The 21,909-nt window shown below is 40.6% G+C and overlaps 1 protein-coding gene across 1 annotated transcript in view; it reads right to left on the bottom strand.

Annotated features, from left to right (window-relative positions):
• Positions 1-21,909, bottom strand: part of ARHGAP5 (Rho GTPase activating protein 5) — a 57,533-nt gene that overhangs the window by 21,126 nt on the left and 14,498 nt on the right. Inside the window, 3 exon segments of the mRNA XM_060759487.2 lie at positions 11,627-11,785; positions 11,788-11,922; positions 11,924-15,523. Coding sequence (XP_060615470.2) covers positions 11,627-11,785; positions 11,788-11,922; positions 11,924-15,349 — 3,720 coding nt within the window. The 5' untranslated portion in view covers positions 15,350-15,523.

The following is a 21,909-nucleotide window of genomic DNA, read 5'->3' as shown; positions in this document are numbered from 1 at the left end:
AATATCAATAATGTAATGCACTTTTATTCATGTATGGTGAACTTTCCTCCAATATTCCTGGCAATTGTCTTCTCCTACTACAACCCCCCCCCCCCCCCCCCCCCCCCCCAACATCATGACTTATACTAAACCAGAAACAGGGAACCTGTGACCTGCACACTTATCCACTCCAATTCCCAAGTTTCTTCTACGGGTTTCTGTAATTACCAATAAAAGAAAAAGAGTTTAAATATATTCAGCTCCCTGCTGAGAAATGAGTAGTGCTTTGCAAACAAGAAATATATTGCCCTGGACTTATTCTTGCTCAGCACTGAGTTGTATATTTATGTTGCAAAATAGTTTAAAAAATAGAAAATGGTAAAAATTAAACTTGTCCCTAGCCAATTTACATTGACCCTGTCATAAGTCCTAAACTACAGCAAAATCTATATCTATCTATCTATCTATCTATCTATCTATCTATCTGTCTGTATCTATATCTGTATATACTGTATAATAAAGAAGAGTGTTTGTATGGGAAGGACAGAGGTGCGGAGGGCGGAAGGTTATGTGGCAGCTTTCTGATTGGCTGCCGCTGTGGTGCTATTTGCATATGGTCTCTGATTGGCCAGCTTCAATAGGAGCCCCTGGTGGAGAAGAGGGTTCATGGCAGAAATGGGGCATGACAGAAGGAAATTTGCATATGGTCTCTGATTGACCAGCCTCAATACCTGGACTCCCTTCCTAAGACCATTAAAACTGCCAACGATGATGGATCAGGACCACAATTTACACAGAGAGCCTGCATAACTCACTCTACGTCCTGGTGCGGTTTGGAAGAATTTGACAATGGATGATGGGACTTGCAGTCACTTCACTCACTTCCTGAGACCACTGAGACCCTCGCCAATGACTCATCAAGACTAAACTTGGCACATGGAGCTTCAATGACCCACTCTACATCCTGGAGAAGTTTGGAGGACGACAGACCATGGATGATGGGACTTCAAGTACCTCCACTACCCAAGACTGCTGCAAAACTCATCTAATGACCAATCAAGACCAACGTTGGCACACAGAGCCCCCATGACCCACTCTACATCCTGCTGCAGTTTTGGAGAAGGGTGGACCATGGATGATGGAACTTCCAATACCTTCACTCACATTCTGAGACCTCTGCAAACCTCATCCAATGACGGATCAAGACCAAACTTGGCACATAGACATCTCATGACCCACTTTACGTCCTGGTGTTGTTTGGAAAACTTTGGAGATGGATGATGGGACTTGCAGTACCTTTGCTCACTTCCTGAGACCACTGAGACCCTCGCCAATGACTAATCAAGACTAAAATTGGCACATGGAGCTCCAATAACCCACTCTACATCCTGCTGCAGTTTGAAAGGGGATGGACTTTGGATGATGGGACTTGCAGTACCTTCACTCACTTACTGACACCACTGCCACCCTCATCTAATGACTGATAAAGACCAAACTTGGCACACAGAGCCCCCATGACCCACTCTATATCCTGCTACTGTTTGTAGGAGGATGGCCCATGGATGATGGGACTTCAAGTACCTTCACTCACTTCCTGAAAATAATGCTGCCATTATCCAAAGACCAATAAAGACCAAACTTGGAATACAGAACCGCCATTACCCACTTTCTCTAATAACCCGGGCAACGCCCGGTCCCCAAGCTAGTATATAATAAAGAAGAGTGTTTGTTTGTATCGGACAGAGGAAGTGCGGCGGGAGGAGTATGTGGCAGCGTTCTGATTGGCTGCCGCTGTGGTGCTATTTGCATATGGTCTCTGATTGGCCAGCTTCAATAGGCGCCCCTGGTGGAGAAGAGGGTTCATGGCAGAAACGGGGCATGACAGAAGGAAATTTGCATATGGTCTCTGATTGGCCAGCCTCAAATGCAAGATTCCGAGATGAGAAAGAAAGGAAAGGCCAAAGGGGGCTGGGTCAGAACACTCCCAATACAGACCGAAATAGGTACACAGAGCCCCCATCACCCACTCTACATCCTACTGCAGTTTGGAGGAGGATGAACCATGGATGATGGGACTTGCAGTACCACCACTCACATTCTGAGACTGCTGCTAACCTTATCCAATGACTGATCAGGACCAAACTTCGCACATAGACCTCTCATGACCCACTTTACGTCCTGGTGTGGTTTGGCCGGGGATGGACCGTGGATTATGGGACTTGCAGTACCATTGCTCAATTCCTCAGACCACTGCAACCCTCATCCAATTACCAATAAATACCAAAGTTGGCACACTGAGTCTCCATGACAAACTCTACATCCAGGTGCAGTTTGAAGGAGGATGCACCATGGGCGATGGGACTTGCAATACCTGCACTCCCTTCCTAAGACCATTACAACTGCCAACAATGATGGATCAGGACCACAATTTACACAGAGACCCAGCATGACCCACTCTACATCTTGGTGCGGTTTGGAAGAATTTGACAATGGATGATGGGACTTGAAGTCACTTCACTCACTACCTGAGACCACTGAGACCCTCGCCAATGACTAATCAAGACTAAACTTGGCACATGGAGCTTCAATGACCCACTCAACATCCTGGTGCAGTTTGGAGGAGGACAGACCATGGATGATGGGACTTCAAGTACCTCCACTCCCTTCCAAAGATTGCTGCAACCCTCTTCTAATGACCAATGATGACCAAACTTGGCACATAGAGCCCCCATGATCCACTCTACATTCTGCTGCTGTTTGAAAGAGGATGGACTTTGGATGATGGGACTTGCAGTACCTTCACTCACTTACTGACACCACTGCCACCCTCATCTAATGACTGATAAAGACCAAACTTGGCACACAGAGCCCCTATGACCCACTCTATATCCTGCTGCTGTTTGTAGGAGGATGGGCCATGGATGATGGGACTTCAAATACCTTCACTCACTTCCTGAAAATAATGCAGCCGTTATCCAAAGACCAATAAAGACCAAACTTGGCATACAGAACCACCATTACCCACTTTCTCTAATAACCCGGGCAATGCCGGGTCCCCAAGCTAGTACATATAATAAAAGTCAAAACTTGTATGCGGCGGATGTGTGGCGGGAGGAGTATGTGCCAGCGTTCTGATTGGATGCCGCTGTGGTGCTATTTGCATATGGTCTCTGATTGGCCAGCTTCAATAGGAGCCTCTGGTGGAGAAAAGAATTCATGACAGAAACGGGGACCTGAGAAGGATATTTGCATATGGTCTCTGATTGGCCAGCCTCAATTCCAAGATTCCGAGATGACAAAGAGAGGAAAGGAAAAGGCCGGGGGGGGGGGGGGGGGGGCGGAGTCAGACAATTACCAATACAGACCAGACTTGGCACACAAAGCCCCCATGACCCACTCTACATCCTACTGCAGTTTGGAGGAGGATGAACCATGGATAATGGGACCTGCAGTACCATCACTCACATTCTGAGACCGCTGTTAACCTCATCCAATGACTGATCAGGACCAAACTTGGCACATAGACCTCTCATGACCCACTTTACGTCCTGGTGTGGTTTGGCTGGGGATGGACCATGGATTATGGGACTTGCAGTACCTTTGCTCAATTCTTGAGACCACTCATCCAATTACCGATAAAGACCAAACTTGGCACACTGAGTCTCCATGACGCACTGTACATCCTGGTGCGGTTTGGAGGAGGATGCACCATGGACGATGGGACTTGCAATACCTGCACTCCCTTCCTAAGACCATTATAACTGCCAACAATGATGGATCAGGACCACAATTTACACAGAAAACCCACATGACCCACTCTACATCCTGGTGCGATTTGGAAGAATTTGACAATGGATGATGGGACTTGGAATCACTTCACTCACTTCCTGAGACCACTGAGATCCTCACCAATGACTGATCAAGACCAAACTTGGCACAGAGTCCCCATGACCCACTCTACATCCTGGTGCACTTTCGAGGAGGACAGACTATAGATGATGGGACTTCAAGTACCACCACTCCATTCCCAAGACTGCTGCAACCCTCATCTAATGTCCAATCAAAACCAAACTTGGCACACAGAGCCCTCATGACCCACTCTACATCCTACTTCAGTTTGGAGTAGAGCATACCATGGATGATGGGACTTGAAGTACCCCTACTCGCTTTCCGAGACTGCTGCGACCCTCAACAATGACTGAACAACACAAAACTTGGCACATAGACCTCTCATGACCCACTTTGCGCCCTGATGTGGTTTGACTGTGGATCGAGCATGGATTATGGGACTTGCAGTACCTTCGTTCAATTCTTGAGACCACTGCAACCATCATCCAATTTCCGATAAGGAACAAACTTGGCACACCGGGTCTCCATGATGCACTCTACATCCTGGTGCGGTTTGGAGGATGATGCACCATGGACAATGGGACTTGCAGTTCCATCACTCACTTAGTGAAACCACTGAGACCCTCATCCAATGATTGATGAAGACCAAACTTGGCACAGAGAGCCCCCATGGCCAACTCAATATTCTGGTAAGGTTTGGGGGAGAACAGACAATGGATGATGGGACTTCAAGTACCTCCACTCACTTCCCAAGACTGCTGCAACCCTCATCTAATGACCAATCACGACCAAACTTGGCACACAGAGCCCCGATGACCCACTCTACATCCTGGTGCTGTTTTGGAGGAGGGTTGACCATGGATGATGGAACTTCCACTACCTTCACTCACATTCTGAGACCTCTGCAAACCTCATCCAATGACGGATCAAGACCAAACTTGGCACATAGACATCTCATGACCCACTTTACGTCCTGGTGTTGTTTGGAAAGATTTGGAGATGGATGATGGGACTTGAAGTACTTTTGCTCACTTCCTGAGACCACTGAGACCCTCGCCAATGACTAATCAAGACTAAACTTGGCACATGGAGCTCCAATGACCCACTCTACATCCTGGTGCAGTTTGGAGGAGGACAGACCATGGATGATGGGACTTCAAGTACCTCCACTCCCTTCCGAAGATTGCTACAACCCTCTTCTAATGACCAATCAAGACCACACTTGGCATACAGAACCACCATTAACCACTTTCTCTAATAACCCGGGCAGCGCCGGGTCGCCAAGCTAGTATATAATAAAAGTCAAAGTTTGTATGCGGCGGATGTGTGGCGGTGTATGTGCCGGCTTTCTGATTGGCCAGCCTGAAAGTTCCAAGATTCTGACTGGCTGCTGCTGTGGTGCTATTTGCATATGGTGCTATTTGCATATGGTCCCTGATTGGCCTGCTTCAACAGGAGCCCCTGGTGGAGGAAAGGGTTCATGACAGAAACGGGGACATGACAGAAGGAAATTTGCATATGGTCTCTGATTGCCCAGCCTCAATTCCAAGATTCCGAGATGACAAAGAGAGGAAAGGAAAAGGCCAGGGGCTGGGTCAGAAAATGACCAATACAGACCAAACTGGGCACACAGAGCCCCCATGACCCATTCTACATACTACTGCAGTTTGGAGGAGGATGAAACATGGATGATGGGACTTGCAGTACCATCACTCACATTCTGAGACTGCTGTTAACCTCATTCAATGACTGATCAGGACCAAACTTGGCACATAGACCTCTCATGACCCACTTTACATCCTGGTGTCATTTGGAAAAATTTGGAGATGGATGATGGGACTTGCAGTAACTTCACTCACTTTCTGAGACCTCTGAGACTCTCGCCAATGATGAATCAAGACCAAACTTGGCACACAGAGCCCCAGTGACCCACTCTACATCTTGGTGCAGTTTGGAGGATGATGGGACTTTAAGTACCTCCACTCCCTTCCCAAGATTGCTGCAACCCTCATCTAATGACCAATCTAGACCAAACTTGGCACACAGAGCCCCCATGACCCACTCTACATGGAAGAAGGTATATCGATTTTAGTATGACAACTGACCACTGTAGTTTTAAATATATGTGCTTTTTTAATGTTTTATTGTAATGTGTATTTTGATATTTTACCGATTGTATGTGTTTTTATGGTTGGAAACCGGGCTGAGTCCCTCTTATGAGGTGAGAAGCTCGGTATATAAAACTTTGAAATAATAAATAATAATAAATACATCCTGCTGCAGTTTTGGAGGAGGGTTGACCATGGATGATGGGACTTGCAGTACATTTACTCACTTACTGAAACCACTGCGACCCTAATCCAATGACTGATCAAGACCAAACTTAACACACAGAACCCCCATGACCCACTCTACATCCTTCTGCAGTTTGAAGGAGGATGGACTTTGGATGATGGGACTTGCATTACCTTCACTCACTTACTGAAACCACTAACACCCTCATCCAATGGCTGATAAAGACCAAACTTGGAATACAGAACCGCCATTACCCACTTTCTCAAATAACCCGGGCAACGCCGGGTCCCCAAGCTAGTGAATAATAAAAGTAAATAGAATGGCAATAAATTAGGATTTTAAAAACTTATGACTTATCAACTGCTCTGTTCACCCCAGATAGACCAGTACACAAATTCAAGGCTGAGAAATGATGCCTTGCATTCTTCTGGACAGCAGTGTGATTTGGACCTACAAATTTTTGGCAAACTTTAATAAAGCAACTCCAACGTCAGTGGGTTCTCAAATACTTAAAAGCTTTGAATTTAAAATTACAAGACCCTGACTTTGATTTTAAGGGTGCATCTACACTGCTGAATGAATGTAGTTTGACACTGCCATATCTCACTGCAGACCCCATGCTCTCTCTCCCCTTCTGACTATGTGACCTGTTGGTAGCTGTTTTGTTATAAGATGCCTCTGGCCGGATGGCACAAAAATTATCTCAAATACATCTGAAATTGGACTAATAAGTTTTGTATCTGTGTATGCTGAATACATGAAGATTGTGAGTAAACCAGATATGTTATTTTTATCCAAGTCTATTTTATTTTTGTCTTTTGAGTGAATGATATAAAACAAGTTGGTTTATATACAGTAGAGCAGACATCCTCAAACTATGATCCTCCAGCTGTTTGGGCCTCCAACTCCCAGAAGCCCTAACGAGCTTGTTCAATTGTCAGGAATTCTGGGAGTTGAAGGCCCAAACAGCTGGAGGGCCGCAGTTTGAGGATGCCTGCAGTAGAGTCACGTTTATCCAACCTTAGCTCATCCAACGTTCTGTATAATCCAACAGTCTACCTTCCGCCCAGATCCACAGCTGTTTGGATACATTGCGATGTTTTGGTGCTAAATTTGTAAATACAGTAATTACTACATAATGTTACCATGTGTTGAACTGCTTTTTTGGTCAATTTGTTGTAAAACATGATGTTTTGGTGCTTAATTTGTAAAATCATAACGTCATTTGACGTTTATAGTCTTTCCCTTAATTCCTCCTTATTATCCAACATTTTTGCTTATCCAATGTTCTGCTGGCCTGTTTATGTTGGATAAATGAGACTCCCCTCTAAATTTTTGGGCACTGAAAGACACTTCTAAAGCTCTGCTGTTTTCTCTGTTTTCCCAACAGATCAAAGATAACAGGTTATACAGTCCAACAGTTAAAATCATTGCCTAGCATAATTATATTTTCTCTTGTTGTTGGTCATTCGTTCAGTCGTCTCCGACTCTTCGTGACCTCATGGACCAGCCCACGCCAGAGCTCCCTGTCGGCCGTCACCACCCCCAGCTCCTTCAAGGTCAGTCCAGTCACTTCAAGGATGCCATCCATCCATCTTGCCCTTGGTTGGCCCCTCTTCCTTTTGCCTTCCACTTTCCCCAGCATAATTGTCTTCTCTAGGCTTTCCTGTCTCCTCATGATGTGGCCAAAGTACTTCAACTTTGTCTCTAGTATCTTTCCCTCCAGTGAGCAGTCAGGCTTTATTTCCTGGAGGATGGACTGGTTGGATCTTCTCGCAGTCCAAGGCACTCTCAGAACTTTCCTCCAACACCACAGCTCAAAAGCATCGATCTTCCTTCGCTCAGCCTTCCCTAAGGTCCAGCTCTCACATCCGTAAGTGACTACAGGGAATACCATGGCTTTGACTAGGCGGATTTTTGTTGCCAGTCTGATGTCTCTACTCTTTACTATTTTATCGAGACTGGACATTGCTCTCCTCCCAAGAAGTAATTGCCTTCTGATTTCCTGGCCACAGTCTGAATCTGCAGTAATCTTTGCACCTAGAAATACAAAGTCTGTCACGGCCTCCACGTTTTCTCCCTCTGTTTTCCAGTTGTCAATCATTCTTGTTGCCATAATCTTGGTTTTTTTGATGTTTAGCTGCAACCCAGCTTTTGCGCTTTCTTCTTTCACCTTGATTAGAAGGCTCCTCAGCTCCTCCTCGCTTTCGGCCATCTCTTATATCTCCCATAAGAGAAGATTCTACTCTAAAAAGGTTTTGGCTCTTCTCTGAAAGGTCATGTTTTCTAAAAAGTTATAATCTCCAAATGGTGTTTTCCAAAAGGTTATGAATGCCATTTTCCAAAAGACTCATTCACTCATACATTTAAAGGCATATACAGACTCTTAACCCTTCATGAATAAACCTAATGGAAGTCCAGGAAAGTGATACCGAAATTACAGCCTGATGATGCGTGGAACTCTCCTCCTCCAGTTACTGACTAGTCATGGGAATGAACCCTGGAGCCGCAAGCTGAGATTACATGTAGTGACCAGCAGGGCCGTAGCCAGAAAAAAATTTCGGGGAGGGTTGAAAAATTTGGGGGGGGGGGAGGTTGAAACCTGCCTCCTAGCTCACGCTGAAGCAAAGAGCACAGCAGGGGGCAGAGCAGCCTTCAATAGCCTGCAGCTCCGCCCATGTCAACCACCTCCACCAAGTCTGGCCTCCTTAATGAGAGCATTCAACACCCCCCCCCCCCAACTTGGTTGCTTCACTGCATCGGCTATTGCTGCAAGTAATGACAGTGTGAATAAATTGTCAGTATTTACTTGAGAAAGTGCTTGCAGTTCTGGAGGGACTCTTAATTTTTGCATCTCATAGACTTAGCATGGGGATTTGGTTAACCAGTTAAAATTCATGAGTAAACCACGTCTTTTTTTAACCTGAAAAATGGGGGCGGGGGGCTGAACTCCAACCCCCCCCCCCCCCCCCCCCCGGCTACAGGCCTGGTGACCAGTAAACAAGGACTGTAGAGCTTTATATTCTGCTGGCAATGAACAAGATCTGTCACTTTACGCTATTCTCTGGGCTTAATAGGTAATTTCTTCAAACCGTCTCATGCCTGAAAAGTTTCAACCTCTGCTAAGGCTAATCAAATTCTATAATCTGCTCCAGAGCTGGGGAACTATTTTTTCTGCAATAGGTGTTAAATTCTCAAAAGAAGCAGCCAGCACAATCAAGGATGAGGAAGTTTACAGGCCAATACCTGGAGGTATATGAGAACCCAAGCGCATTCTACCCTGTCAGATGTGGTCAGAATATCTAACTTCTTGCACATTGAAAAAAACTCCAAGAAGAAGCAAATAAAGTCTTAAATAACTTTTAAATCCCAAACGATTCTTCTCTATGTATGGGAAACATACGTATAGACAATCAAGTAACTGCTTTGCCATTTTGTCAAACTAAATAAAAAGTTATAAATAAGTAAATTCTCTTCATTCCTTGAAGACAACTGCCTTTCCAAAACCAACCAGAAGATCGAATCTGTTAAACATATTAAAAGGACCAGTAAGCAAACATAGCTCTTTCTAATGCTACTGAACTAAAGTATTTGTGAACTAAATTCTACATCTGTTTTTGTCAAATAATCATAGACATGGACTGTATCTACACCATAGAACTCATGCAATCTGATGCCAATTTAACTGTCATGGCTAAATTCTACTGAATCATGAGTATTGTAGCTTTTACAAGTTCTTTAGCCTTCACTGCCAAAGAGGACTGGTCCACCACATTACAACTCACATGATTCCACTGCATTGAGCTATGGCAGTTACAGTGGTATCAAATTGAATTAATTCAGTGTAGATGCATCCCAATTAAATAATGGTATTTGTCACTTTAGCAAACCTCATACATTTCTCTGCACAATATATAGCCAAAAAACATTTGTCACATAGGAAGCTACAAGTTAATCATACTATATCCAACAGGACTATCTGACTACCAGGAAATTTTATATATCAACACTGCATTCCTGAACATGCTTCATGACTTGCCCCTAACATATATACTGAGTTAAATGATATGGCCAGGCAGTGCACATAAAAATGTGTTATTAGAAAAATAATAATGACTCTTAATTCATAAATCAAAATTATTGAGGCATTTCCAAACACTACTGATAACACACAAAACACATTAAGTACAATGTAAAAACGTCAGTTGTTATATTCAGTTTAGAAAAGTGTCACTTCAAATCCTGGCCTAGTAACTTCTCTGACATTTGAAAATTATGTAAGTTTATCTTCTACATGATGGCCAAGAATACAGTAGCCACCCTTCCACCTTTGAGGGTTTAACCTTTGCCGATTTCATTTTTTTGAATTTGTAATATATTTTCTCCAGCAATATCTAATTCCTTCAGCATGACACTATGGACAACATCTAGATTTATAGATCTTAGCACATGATTTGGCATTCACCTTGCAAATGATTTGACAGTCATCATATATTCATTCAGAAGAATCTAGAGAATTACAGGCAATCCCAGAGTTACATCCGACTTACAGATGACTCATAGTTAAAAATGATGATGAGACAACAAGAAGTGAGAGAAATCTATGCCCAGGAAGGAAAATTTACTTCTGTAAGGGTTTATCATAAGGAAATGTTTATCCATTGAAGCTTTGTCCCTAATTCTTGTTTCCACAAGCCATTTTTTTTCAAAATCCAATTATCACAGGGACAGAAAGTAAGATGAAATCTTCTGTACAGGGACACCGCAAAACAAACACCACAGGGATGTTAACTCTTCTCTATGCTATCCAATTTTTGTATTTGGCTGGAGTTACACTTTTAAAATGTACCTGTTCCGACTTACATACAAATTCAATTTAAGAACAAGCATACAGAACCTATCTTGCTCATAATTGGGGGCTGCCTGTATTCTATCAGAAAAAAAAGTGGTTTTAAAAAAAAATCACGGTTTTTCCACCTTCCCAGAGGGTCCTACGCCTATAGAGGACTTACTGTACCAATAACCATAATGCTACACTGAATTCATTATAATCCAAATGCCTAATTCCAATGTTGTATTAGCCAGAACCGTCATCCCTTCTCTTGCCTCCCCGTTGTCCTCAAAAGTTGAGCAAATTTTGGGATGTACATGGAACTGCTAGAGAGACAAAGAGTGTTCTCTTGAAACAGCAAATAGACTAGTTTCACACATGGATGTTCCTCTCTTGATTTAGTCCAGAGACAGAAAGTGATCCAAACTATAGTTTTTGATGTGACACCAAAGGAGTTCAAATTATTCTCTCCAACAGTAACAATTACTGACTGAAGGAAAAATGTAATCATACATTACTAATTACGAATATGTTACTATCCCAAATACCCTGATAGAAATATATACATCAGCTTTAATAAGAAGGAAAATGGGGTACTACTATAAAAACATTCTGATACAACATAAAGACATTGTGGCTTAGAAAGTAAAAACTTAATTTTTTTAAACTTACTTTTTTATCTTCTTTCACCTTCTGGGTCTTCTTCTTCGTCTTTTTATCATCTAATTCTTGATCTGATGTAATAGCAGGATTATCAATACCAGCTTTCCATGTTTCTGCAGGAGAGAGAAGTGGATCTTCTTCGCTACCACGATGTCTTCCTTTTCTTTTTGTTTTAGATGTAGTAAAAGCTTCATCATCACTTGCATCTGAATGTGCTCTCCTATAATACGATTTGGCTTTACTGAATAGCGTTTTAGATCTGTATTTGTATTTTGAAGGTCGTCTTTCACCTTGGGTCTTTGACATTCTATCAGGAAAGCCATTTTCTTCATCTCCTTGGGCATTACTTATAATAAATGAATTTCGAATTTTAACCACACGATTCTGACTATCATCTGGAATTACGTAGATATCATCAGTAAGACCTCTGTGCTTAAAAACAGTGTCTATTGGTTCTGCATAATTATCAGACGGATCAAGATCATCAGTTGGTGCCAAAGCCATTCTAGATTGTTTCCTTGGGTTTTTACCAATGCCTGCCTCAATAGTTTTTACTAGGTTTGGATCTAGTTTTTTCACATTTGTCTTGGGCACTATTGGCTTCGGTTTTATGGGAGGAGGCACTTTATGGTTGCGTTCATGATCATGACAGTTCAAAGGTGTACTATGAGTAGGATATTCATTACCTTCCAAATCTAATCGGTATTTTGAGCGATCGGGTGTCGGGAGTAGCTGTACATCATCTCCAATTGGGCTGTAAGGAGGTGGGGCTTCTGTATCATCTTCTGAATCTGGATAATAATTGTAAGCAAGAGAGCTCCCTCTGGGGGAATGCAGAAACACATCTTCATTTGTGTGTGTTGCTTCTCTTGCGTTATCAGACATATAGGAATTTTCAATCATATTTTTCTTGTCTAAAACATCACTGAAGAACAATGTAAAAACCTCAGTTTGGCGGTGATACTGAGATAAAGAATATAGGGCTGTGAATTTAGCAGTGATCTCTGTTGCTATATGTTCACCTTCAGTCATTAATTCCTTGATAGCTTCATTCTCAAAAAAGTCTGCTTGACTGTCAGTAACAGCCACCAACTGCACAGGAATTGTATCTTGCACTTCTGACAGAAATGCTCGAAGCATTCCCATAGATGCTTTTCTTTTGGCAGAGTAAACTAATATGTATCCATGAACGAGTTCATCCTTTCTTACACCAATTGAAGAATGATATGATAATATTGTTATTTGAATTCGTCTCCGTTTCTCACCTATAATTTTATCAAGCATTAGCGAATTATTCTGGCCAGCTTGGGCTGCACTACAAGAATGGGAATCAAGGAAGGGTGAAAGAATAAGATCTACACTGAAGGGATCTCCACACATGCCACACATAACAATCCTTAAATCAGCTTCTGAGAGGTCTTTAATTGTAGGAACAGGACTTACAACATCAAAGTTATGTTTAACGGCTTCCAGAACTCCCCGCAAAGCTTGTTTTACTTGAGTCTCATTAAATTTACGTGGGTAAGTACCAGCAGGGACATCTATAAAAGGACATTGCAACTTATTTGCCAATTGTTGTCCTTGATGTCTCAGGATTGGCAAATTCTTGCTAACACTTTCTCTCTGATTAGCCAGGATTAATGTAAATGGAAGATTGGCCATATACTTGTCTCTTTTTATCTGAGATGCTTCAGCCCTGATTTTTCCAATTGATTCTCCAATAAAATTAAGTGATTCAATTGAATTAAACACACAGAAACACCCATGTGGTTTGAAGGCAGAAGCCCATAACTGACTTAAAAGATAAGGTGACTTTGCATCAACCGGTCTAAGATCAAGTTCATATATTTTTCCATCTAAGGCATATTCATCATCTGTGGATTGTGTCCGAATCTCATTTGCCAGCTCTTGTGCAAGTCCATCTTTACCTAAAATGAAAATATTTACTTTATCAATGTTGGCACTATCATGATAAAAATGTACACGACCATGGTCCAATTGCAAAAGACTGCCAGCAAGTAACTGTTCTACTTTAATGTCCATACAGTTTTGGCCACTGAGACATGTTTCTTTAGTAGGATGATATACAAACCCAATGTGTTTAAGAAGAAGAGACTCTCTATCAGGTGCAAGTTTCTGTAAAGCTTTGTATCTAGGCTCTTCACTCAAAACTGCATGAATTTCACTCATTTTATCAGTACTTGGTGTTGCATTCAAATCCAGGTCATAAAACAGTTCTGAATGTTCAAAAAGCATTTCCTGAAACTCCTCTTTGGCTTTTTCAACTATTTCTCGTTGATGCCTACTATAGACTTCTCTACTATCTGCTTCTGTAATATATTTAAAAGCTTCATCCTCCATTACAAAACACATAACTTCTTCCCATGGCTGACCAGGAGAAATGAATTGTATTTTTTCAAGTGTTTTTTTGAACTTCTCCTTCATTTCAACTCTCCTTTTTTCTGATATTAGATGCTGTACGTGATTTTGATACACTTTTTCTGCTTCTACTGTGTTCAAAAGGTCAAATGGGATTCTTCTGTCATTCACTTTATCGATATGGTCAGTTTCATCCCATGGGGTTTTTTCCAGCACGACAAAACATAGTTGAAAATCTTGCCTTTTCTCCATAAGTTTCAAAGCTTCAGACCAACTCAAATGCTCAATCTCATCAAGGTTTGACAGAAGTGTGTTAAAAGCTCTTGGTAATGTATTAATATATTCATCTCTTCTTTTTCTTATATGTTCTTGTTTAAGTTGCTCTATGTGTTTTGAAAATGTATTTTTGGCCTTTTTGGTTCCCTCCAAATTAATGTATTCTTCATAATCTGGATGATTTTTCAGTTTGTTGCTAACTGTTTTCCAAGTGGCATGATAGTCTCTCACAGTTTGTACAAGTTTCTCAAATTTATCTGTTGAAGTCACAACAAGCTGTCTCTGTGTTTTATAGGCATCCAGATAGGGAATTATTTTAGGTTTACCACGGGTTTTATCCATCATTTGTACCAGTGCAGTAAAACATGTTTCTACATTGACATTGAATCTTGCTGATGTTTCAACTACCAGAAGGTTCTTTTTATTTGAAGCAAATGCTTGAACTTCTCGTAAATAATGTTCCACACATTCATCACATTTAGTTGCTGCTATTATTATAGGCTTTTTAGATTTTGATAGCTGAATATAGAGATTATTTACAAATTTAAGTTGGTCATCAAACTTCCTATTGCATCCTTGACTTACATCAATGCATAATAAGAATCCATCAATATTTAGCTTTCCTTCGGGCATTTGCTTTTGCTCAAAGTCTTGCTCTAACCCAAGCTGATCTGTGCAAATATACATAAGTTTTTCTGCTGACTGCAATTTGGTTGCAGCTGCACGTTTTATGTAAGGTTGTAAGTTCGTACTCCGATGAGGCAGGAAAGTCTGATCATCAATGAACTCAGTCTGTTCAATAACATGAATTTTGCAATCTACTCCATCCTCTCCACATTGTATTACGTCACCCCAGTACAAAAAGTGATCATTATTAACAACTCGTCCACCAAAGTCAATTGTGCTAAGCACAGAGGTATGTTCAGGGTAATATTCATCTGCTTTTGAACGCACAAACCTATTGCACAAACACGACTTCCCAACTCCACAGTTCCCCTTGTCTTTTTCAGTTCCAGAAAGTCCAACCACACTAATAGCATAGGATGGGGGACGAGGCTCTTTGTTCTTTGCCATCATAGTGTTCTTCTCATCCTTCTGTATGTACCAACACAACTGGGTGTAGTGTTCATTCTTAAAAGTGCTTCTACACACTAAAATTTTATCTCCAAACTTGCAAAATTGATTTTAGTTCTTCAAGGATCATCATGTTTGTAATAAACTTAGGTGTCCAATATTGGGTTGTCCATGTTTCTGAAAAAGAAGAAAGACATGCTTTATCAATGGCAATTACCTAAAGTTTAATTTTATATTCCAAAGAAATTGTGTGTGTGTGCGCGCACACCTTCAAGTTACCCTGTGAAGTTGTGGTAACTTGATGAATTACATATGGTTTTCTAAGTCAAAATAGACTCAAAGGTGGTTTTGCCAGTTCCTTCCTTGAAATATGGCCTACAGCACCAAGTATCCACTGATGATCTCCCATCAAAGTACTAACCCTAGTTGATCCCCCTTCACTTCCAGGATCACAAAGGATCTGGTACCTTAAGGGTATCTGGAGAGCAAAGGAAAATTGACCTCGTAATGCATAACTTTCTGAAGTCTTTCTTTTTTAGAAAAAAATAACAAATTCAAATCTTGAAGAAGATAGAACATGCGTACATTAAAGGTGCTAATGAACACATAGAATATTCAGAATATCAGTGTAATTTGTTTCTGATTAACATTCTGACCCAGCAGTGACAATCACAGTTAGCTAACAAGCAACTACCAGTATGTCTGGATCACAGGTATGTCTGTGATTTTAAGTAAACAGGATTCTGCTACTCAAAAATAGCAGCCAAAATTCATCAATTCATCAAATCTTGGATTAACTTCATGAACTCCATTACCAAACCAGTTCACAACCAATGTCAGCTGCACAAAGATCTTTCTTTTTTTACTTGTACTTTTTTCAAATTATTTGTAAAATAGTTACAATGTCATATTATTAGGCATGAGAAGACAGTAGAAGAAATAATAGATTGACAAATAAAATTGTACCAGTAAACCACAATGTTTAAGAAGGAATTCCTTCAGCAGTTAAGTTTCTTATTTATTTTCAAATTTGCCAAACATTTCCAATAAAATGCAGGCTCTAAATAAATGGTTTGCACTTTTCCTAACTCCCTCTATTGTACTGCAAATATTTAAAAGAAAAAAATAAACAAGGTCTCGCTTCAGTTAATTGATATTCCGTGCAGAAGACAAATGTTAATGTATAGATGATAATACGAATTAGAAATTAATCATTTGTGTCAGATCACTGAAAGTAATTACTAAAATGTATCAATTATGCAGAATACAGCAGCAATTCTTTAAAACTGTTCTAGCTTTTTCCTCTTTCACTGATTAACCACAGACATTATATTACTGTCAATGCAGTACCTGAAAGCTTCCAAAGTTCTCCATGCACTCTGATAAAGCTGTACAGCACACTAAAGACACAATTACTTTTTTACTAGTATATTTATTTGTACCTCACAAAGCATGATAGGGAAAAGATAAGCAAAACCTGACTAACCATAGGGCAGACACAATTAGATTTTGGCAACACATCCTATGTTGGAAATTACATAGGATGTGAGCTATTACAACCTTTTTCAAGCCTCCCTAGTAATTTGTTTGCATATTGTAAGCTGGTTGTAAGTGGCCTTGAGCCACCTTCGGGTTCGAGAAAGGAAGGATAGAAATATTGTGAATAAATAAATAAATAAAATCTTGTTGCTTACTTATTGTATGTATGTTCTAGTATGCAGCTTCCCTTGCTCTATGTTTCCTGAGAAGTTGTGGGAGGGGCTGCAGGCCACATGATCTGATCTGACACTGCTCAGACCTCAGACTCCATGTTAGTCTTCTTAGACTTTGGGACTGTTCAGGCAAACACGTCTACAGGACTGTAGCTGGGGGGGGGGGGTCTAACCCCCCCCCCAAAAAAACCTGGTTTACTCATGAATTTTACTGGTTAACCAATTTATGAGTAAACCATGTTTCTTTTTTAACCCGACACATTTCAGGGCAGGGTTGAACTTTTAAACTCCCCGGCCCTGCCTACTGTTGTTGTAAGAAAGATGTCCTGTGCCATCTGCACAAAGAGATTATTTCAAACATATCTGAAACTGGACTGATAAGCTATGTATCTGTGTTATGCTGGACTCACGAAAGTTATGAGTAAACAAAATACGTTATTTTACCAAGTCTACTTCATTTTTGGAAGTGAAGAACAGATTTGAAGGACTAGATTTAGTAAACAGAGTCCCAGAAGAACTATGGACAGAAGTCCGCGACATTGTTCAGGAGGCGGCAACAAAGTACGTCCCAAAGAAAAAGAAAACCAAGAAGGCAAAATGGTTGTCTGCTGAGACACTGGAAGTAGCCCAAGAAAGGAGGAAAGCAAAAGGAAACAGTGATAAGGGGAGATATGCCCAGTTAAATGGACAATTCCAGAGGTTAGCCACAAGAGATAAGGAACTATTTTTAAATAAGCAATGCATGGAAGTGGAAGAAGACAACAGAATAGGAAGGACACGAGACCTCTTCCAGAAAATTAGAAACATTGGAGGTAAATTTCAGGCAAAAATTGGTATGATAAGAAACAAAGATGGCAGGGACCTAACAGAAGCTGAAGAGATCAAGAGAAGGTGGCGAGACTATACAGAAGATCGAGGATAGTTTTGATGGTGTGGTGAATGAATTAGAACCAGACATCCTGAGGAGTGAGGTTGAATGGGCCTTGAGAAGCATTGCTAACAACAAGGCAGCAGGAGATGATGGGATCCCAGCTGAACTGTTTAAAATCTTAAAAGATGATGCTGTCAAGGTGATGCATGCCATATGCCAGCAAATATGGAAAACACAAGAATGGCCATCAGACTGGAAAAAATCAACTTATATCCCCATACCAAAAAAGGGAAATGTGAAAGACTGCTCAAACTTCCGTACAGTGGCCCTTATTTCTCATGCCAGTAAGGTAATGCTCAAGATCCTGCAAGTAAGACTCCAGCAATACATGGAGCGAGAGTTGCCAGATGTTCAAGCTGGGTTTAGAAAAGGCAGAGGAACAAGAGACCAGATTGCCAATATCCGCTGGATAATGGAGAAAGGCAGGGAGTTTCAGAAAAACATCTATTTCTGCTTCATTGACTACTCTAAAGCCTTTGACTGTGTGGATCATAATAAATTGTGGCAAGTTCTTGGTGGGATGGGCATACCAAGCCACCTTGTCTCTCTCCTGAGGAATCTGTACAAGGACCAAGTAGCAACAGTAAGAACTGACCACGGAACAACAGACTGGTTCAAGATTGGGAAAGGCGTACGGCAAGGCTGCATACTCTCACCCAACCTTTTTTAACTTGTATGCAGAACACATCTGAAGCACTGCTATTTTATGCCTTGGCATATTCTCTGTTCTCCTAACAGATCAGAGACAATAGGTTTAGTCTACCAACTGAAGTTAATTGCCTTGAATATTATATCTGGTTGCACACCACTTGAGAAGAGTCTACTCAAACGGGTTTTTGGCTCTCCTCTGGAAAGTCATGCTTTTCCAAAAGGTTATGGTCTCCAAATGGTTATGAATGCCATTTTCCAAAATCCTATTTTACAAATAATAGCAGCCAACACTATTCAGGGAAGATGAATTCACCTTCCCATGTCATCCCTACAGAGTAAGATAAAATACATGCAAAACATATACTGAACCTATAACAGAAGAGACCCACTCACCACTACTTACTGATACTGTTGAGACGTAATTTCCCCACTGTTTATTGAAATTATTAACTGAAGAACCAATCATGAACCCCTGGCTACCTGAAAAGAGCTTTGGAGAAAGTAAGCACATAACCTTTCCTTTTTACTAATTTTATAATACTATTTTATTTGATGTTATCATCTGTTTTGTATGTACTTTACTTCGCTTTATTGTAATTATTTGGGCTTGGCTTCATGTTAGCCGCCCCGAGTCCCTTCAGGAAGATGGTGGCAGGGGTATAGCTAAAGTATTATTATTATTATTATAAAGTATACCTATTTTTATGCTGTGTTGCGCAATTCTGAAATATAAAGAAGATTTAAATGTCAAAAGCCTTATAAACAAGGTGTGCACCCTACTACCCTGCTTCTGATAAAAACAGAGTATCTGAGTGCTATGCTGTGTATGAATATGTTCATGCTGCATGCAGCTTAGATTTTTTTTAGTAAAATTAAAGGTAGTTTCTCAGTGCTGCTGAAGTCATGCATTTATTATCCAACAGTCAACAGTGAACACTGTCCTTTATATTATAAATCACCTTGGATAATATATTAACATGTTACAGTTAATTTTAGTTTAGTATTCTCTTCTGAAAGAAACAATAGGATACCAACTACTCCTTCGCTAGAATTTGCATGTGAGACCTGTTTTTTGTCCCTGGCAAAACTTGGTTCATGGGAAGTGTTTTCATGGTTCAGAGACTAATTGCCATATTTGTAGCCAGGAAGGACAGATGTAGTTTCCTGCATGACAGATGGCTTAGTGACCGTAGAGAGTTGTTTGTCTTCCTACATAGCATGAAGTGTTTTTACTAAAACATATTCCTAGGACTTTAGAAAGGCATAACTTGCTCTTTCCTGCTCTCCTGTGTGACACACAACTTGAATTATGCTGGTGAATCTGCTCAGAATGCTGATAGCATTGTTACCTTGACCCAATGTTTACATGACACTGAATTATCTTCTTGCCTCCTATATGGAAGCTTATAGAGTGCCCCAGATGTAGCTTCTAAAAACAAATAGGGCATCCTAAAATTGCTAATATAGTATGAGCCAATGTCAGTTAAGAATTATCATACATAATCTACCCTGATACTAAGTCAGAGGTGGGTAAAATCCAAGCCTAAGCTGCCATTACTGCTTTTATATCATATGCATTTGGCAGTTTAAGTTCTGGAATAAACAGGAAGTCAATCTGTTTCTTTTGATTTTTTCACTTCACCCACACCACTGTATCTAGTGTTTAATTGAAAGTGTCTGATCACTTCAGATTCTGTATCCAGCATTTCTGGTAATCCATATAGTTTTTCCTGGCTTTCTTCTCTATCAAGTGAGTCTTTTAAAAAAAGTTCAGACATAAACTCCCAAAGTAGAATTCCTTATTAAAAACATTGAGAAGCAGGATTTGTGATAGCCCCCTACATTCCTCAACTTCTTCATTGAAACAAAGAAAAAAATGATGCCTGGAATAAGAGGTGTTCCCAGCTACCTAAACTCTACACATTTCTTGAAAGTTGCATTTCCTAGATCAGACAGGTTTCTATACTCAAATAACTATGGAATCATGTCCACATTCAGACATTCATCTGCTAGTGTAACAAAAGTAAAAAGGAAAGAGTCAGTGTTTCAAGGACTACTCCAAATCTCTCACAGGAAAGAATTCTGTGGGGAAAGGTATTCTAGTTGAGTTGACCGATATCTCATGTAGGCTATCCAGAAGGCTATTACAGTAGAAACTGCAATTTCCTCCCTTTTTATAGGGGCTATTTATTTATTTCATGCATTTCTACCCCGCCCTTCTCCCCCCAAAGGGGGACTCAGGGCAGCCTCACACAAACTATGCAATATCCCAGAGTACTTGTAGGGTATCAGCACAAACACAAAACAGTCTATGTATAATGTCAGAATATAATGTCAAAAGAGCATATAGTCTGCTATTTAACAAAATCCCGAGTATATAGCTCAATTCAGTGGCCCAAAACAAAATCAAAAGGAGCAACCGCTCTCAAATGTAACAGTTCCAGGTCTAAACAAGGGTTCCACTGTATATAGGCTTCAGGGATACATACAATGAGATAAATCATACACAAAGTAAGCATAGAGTCATGAGGCTATATGTATACTGAAGTCAATAATGAAGATGGAGCAACACTCTCAGAAATCTTCATGGAATAAATCCAAATTAAGTCCAGTGAAAATGGAGCACTGCTTCTCAAAATAAGTCTCTGTAGGAAAAGTCCGAATGGCATTCAACAGGGGTGCCCGGGTATTTTTGTACCCTGTTTCGGGGAAATCAGTCCCCTTCCTCAGGAGTTGATAAATTCAGCAACTCTAGACTCTTATCTATAATAAAACATAACATCACATAAAGTAACAAGTATTTTCCAGCACAATTACAGTAGTAAAGATAATGGATACAACAAACATATAACATATACTCACATCATGCCAGGTAGCTAATACAAAAGGTGACTCTGCTAGAAGTAAATTCACACTGCGAGTAATTCTGAAGGGTCATCCACAGGTTTATAAAGAGTAGTTAGAAACTTAAAGGAAACAGCTAAAATTAAGTGACTCGTTAAGTCCTTGAGGGGAAAGGGTTTTCAACTTAAAGATCCAGAACATTTCCCTTTGGGATAGTAGTTTTTCCAAATCCATATGGGGTTTTGGTGTGATGCATTCCAGAGCACAAAATTTAAGGGAATTGGATGAATGTTTGTATTGTGTAAAGTGTGAATATAGGATGGACTCCATAGATAAACATTTTATTCTAGATTTATGTTCAGAAATTCTAATTCTCAGAGGTCTTGTTGTTTTTCCAATATACCACAAACCACAGTCACATGTTA

Source organism: Anolis sagrei, chromosome 1, assembly GCF_037176765.1.
Source record: "Anolis sagrei isolate rAnoSag1 chromosome 1, rAnoSag1.mat, whole genome shotgun sequence".
Lineage (NCBI taxonomy): Eukaryota > Metazoa > Chordata > Lepidosauria > Squamata > Dactyloidae > Anolis > Anolis sagrei.
This window is presented reverse-complemented; position numbering and strand designations above follow the sequence as displayed.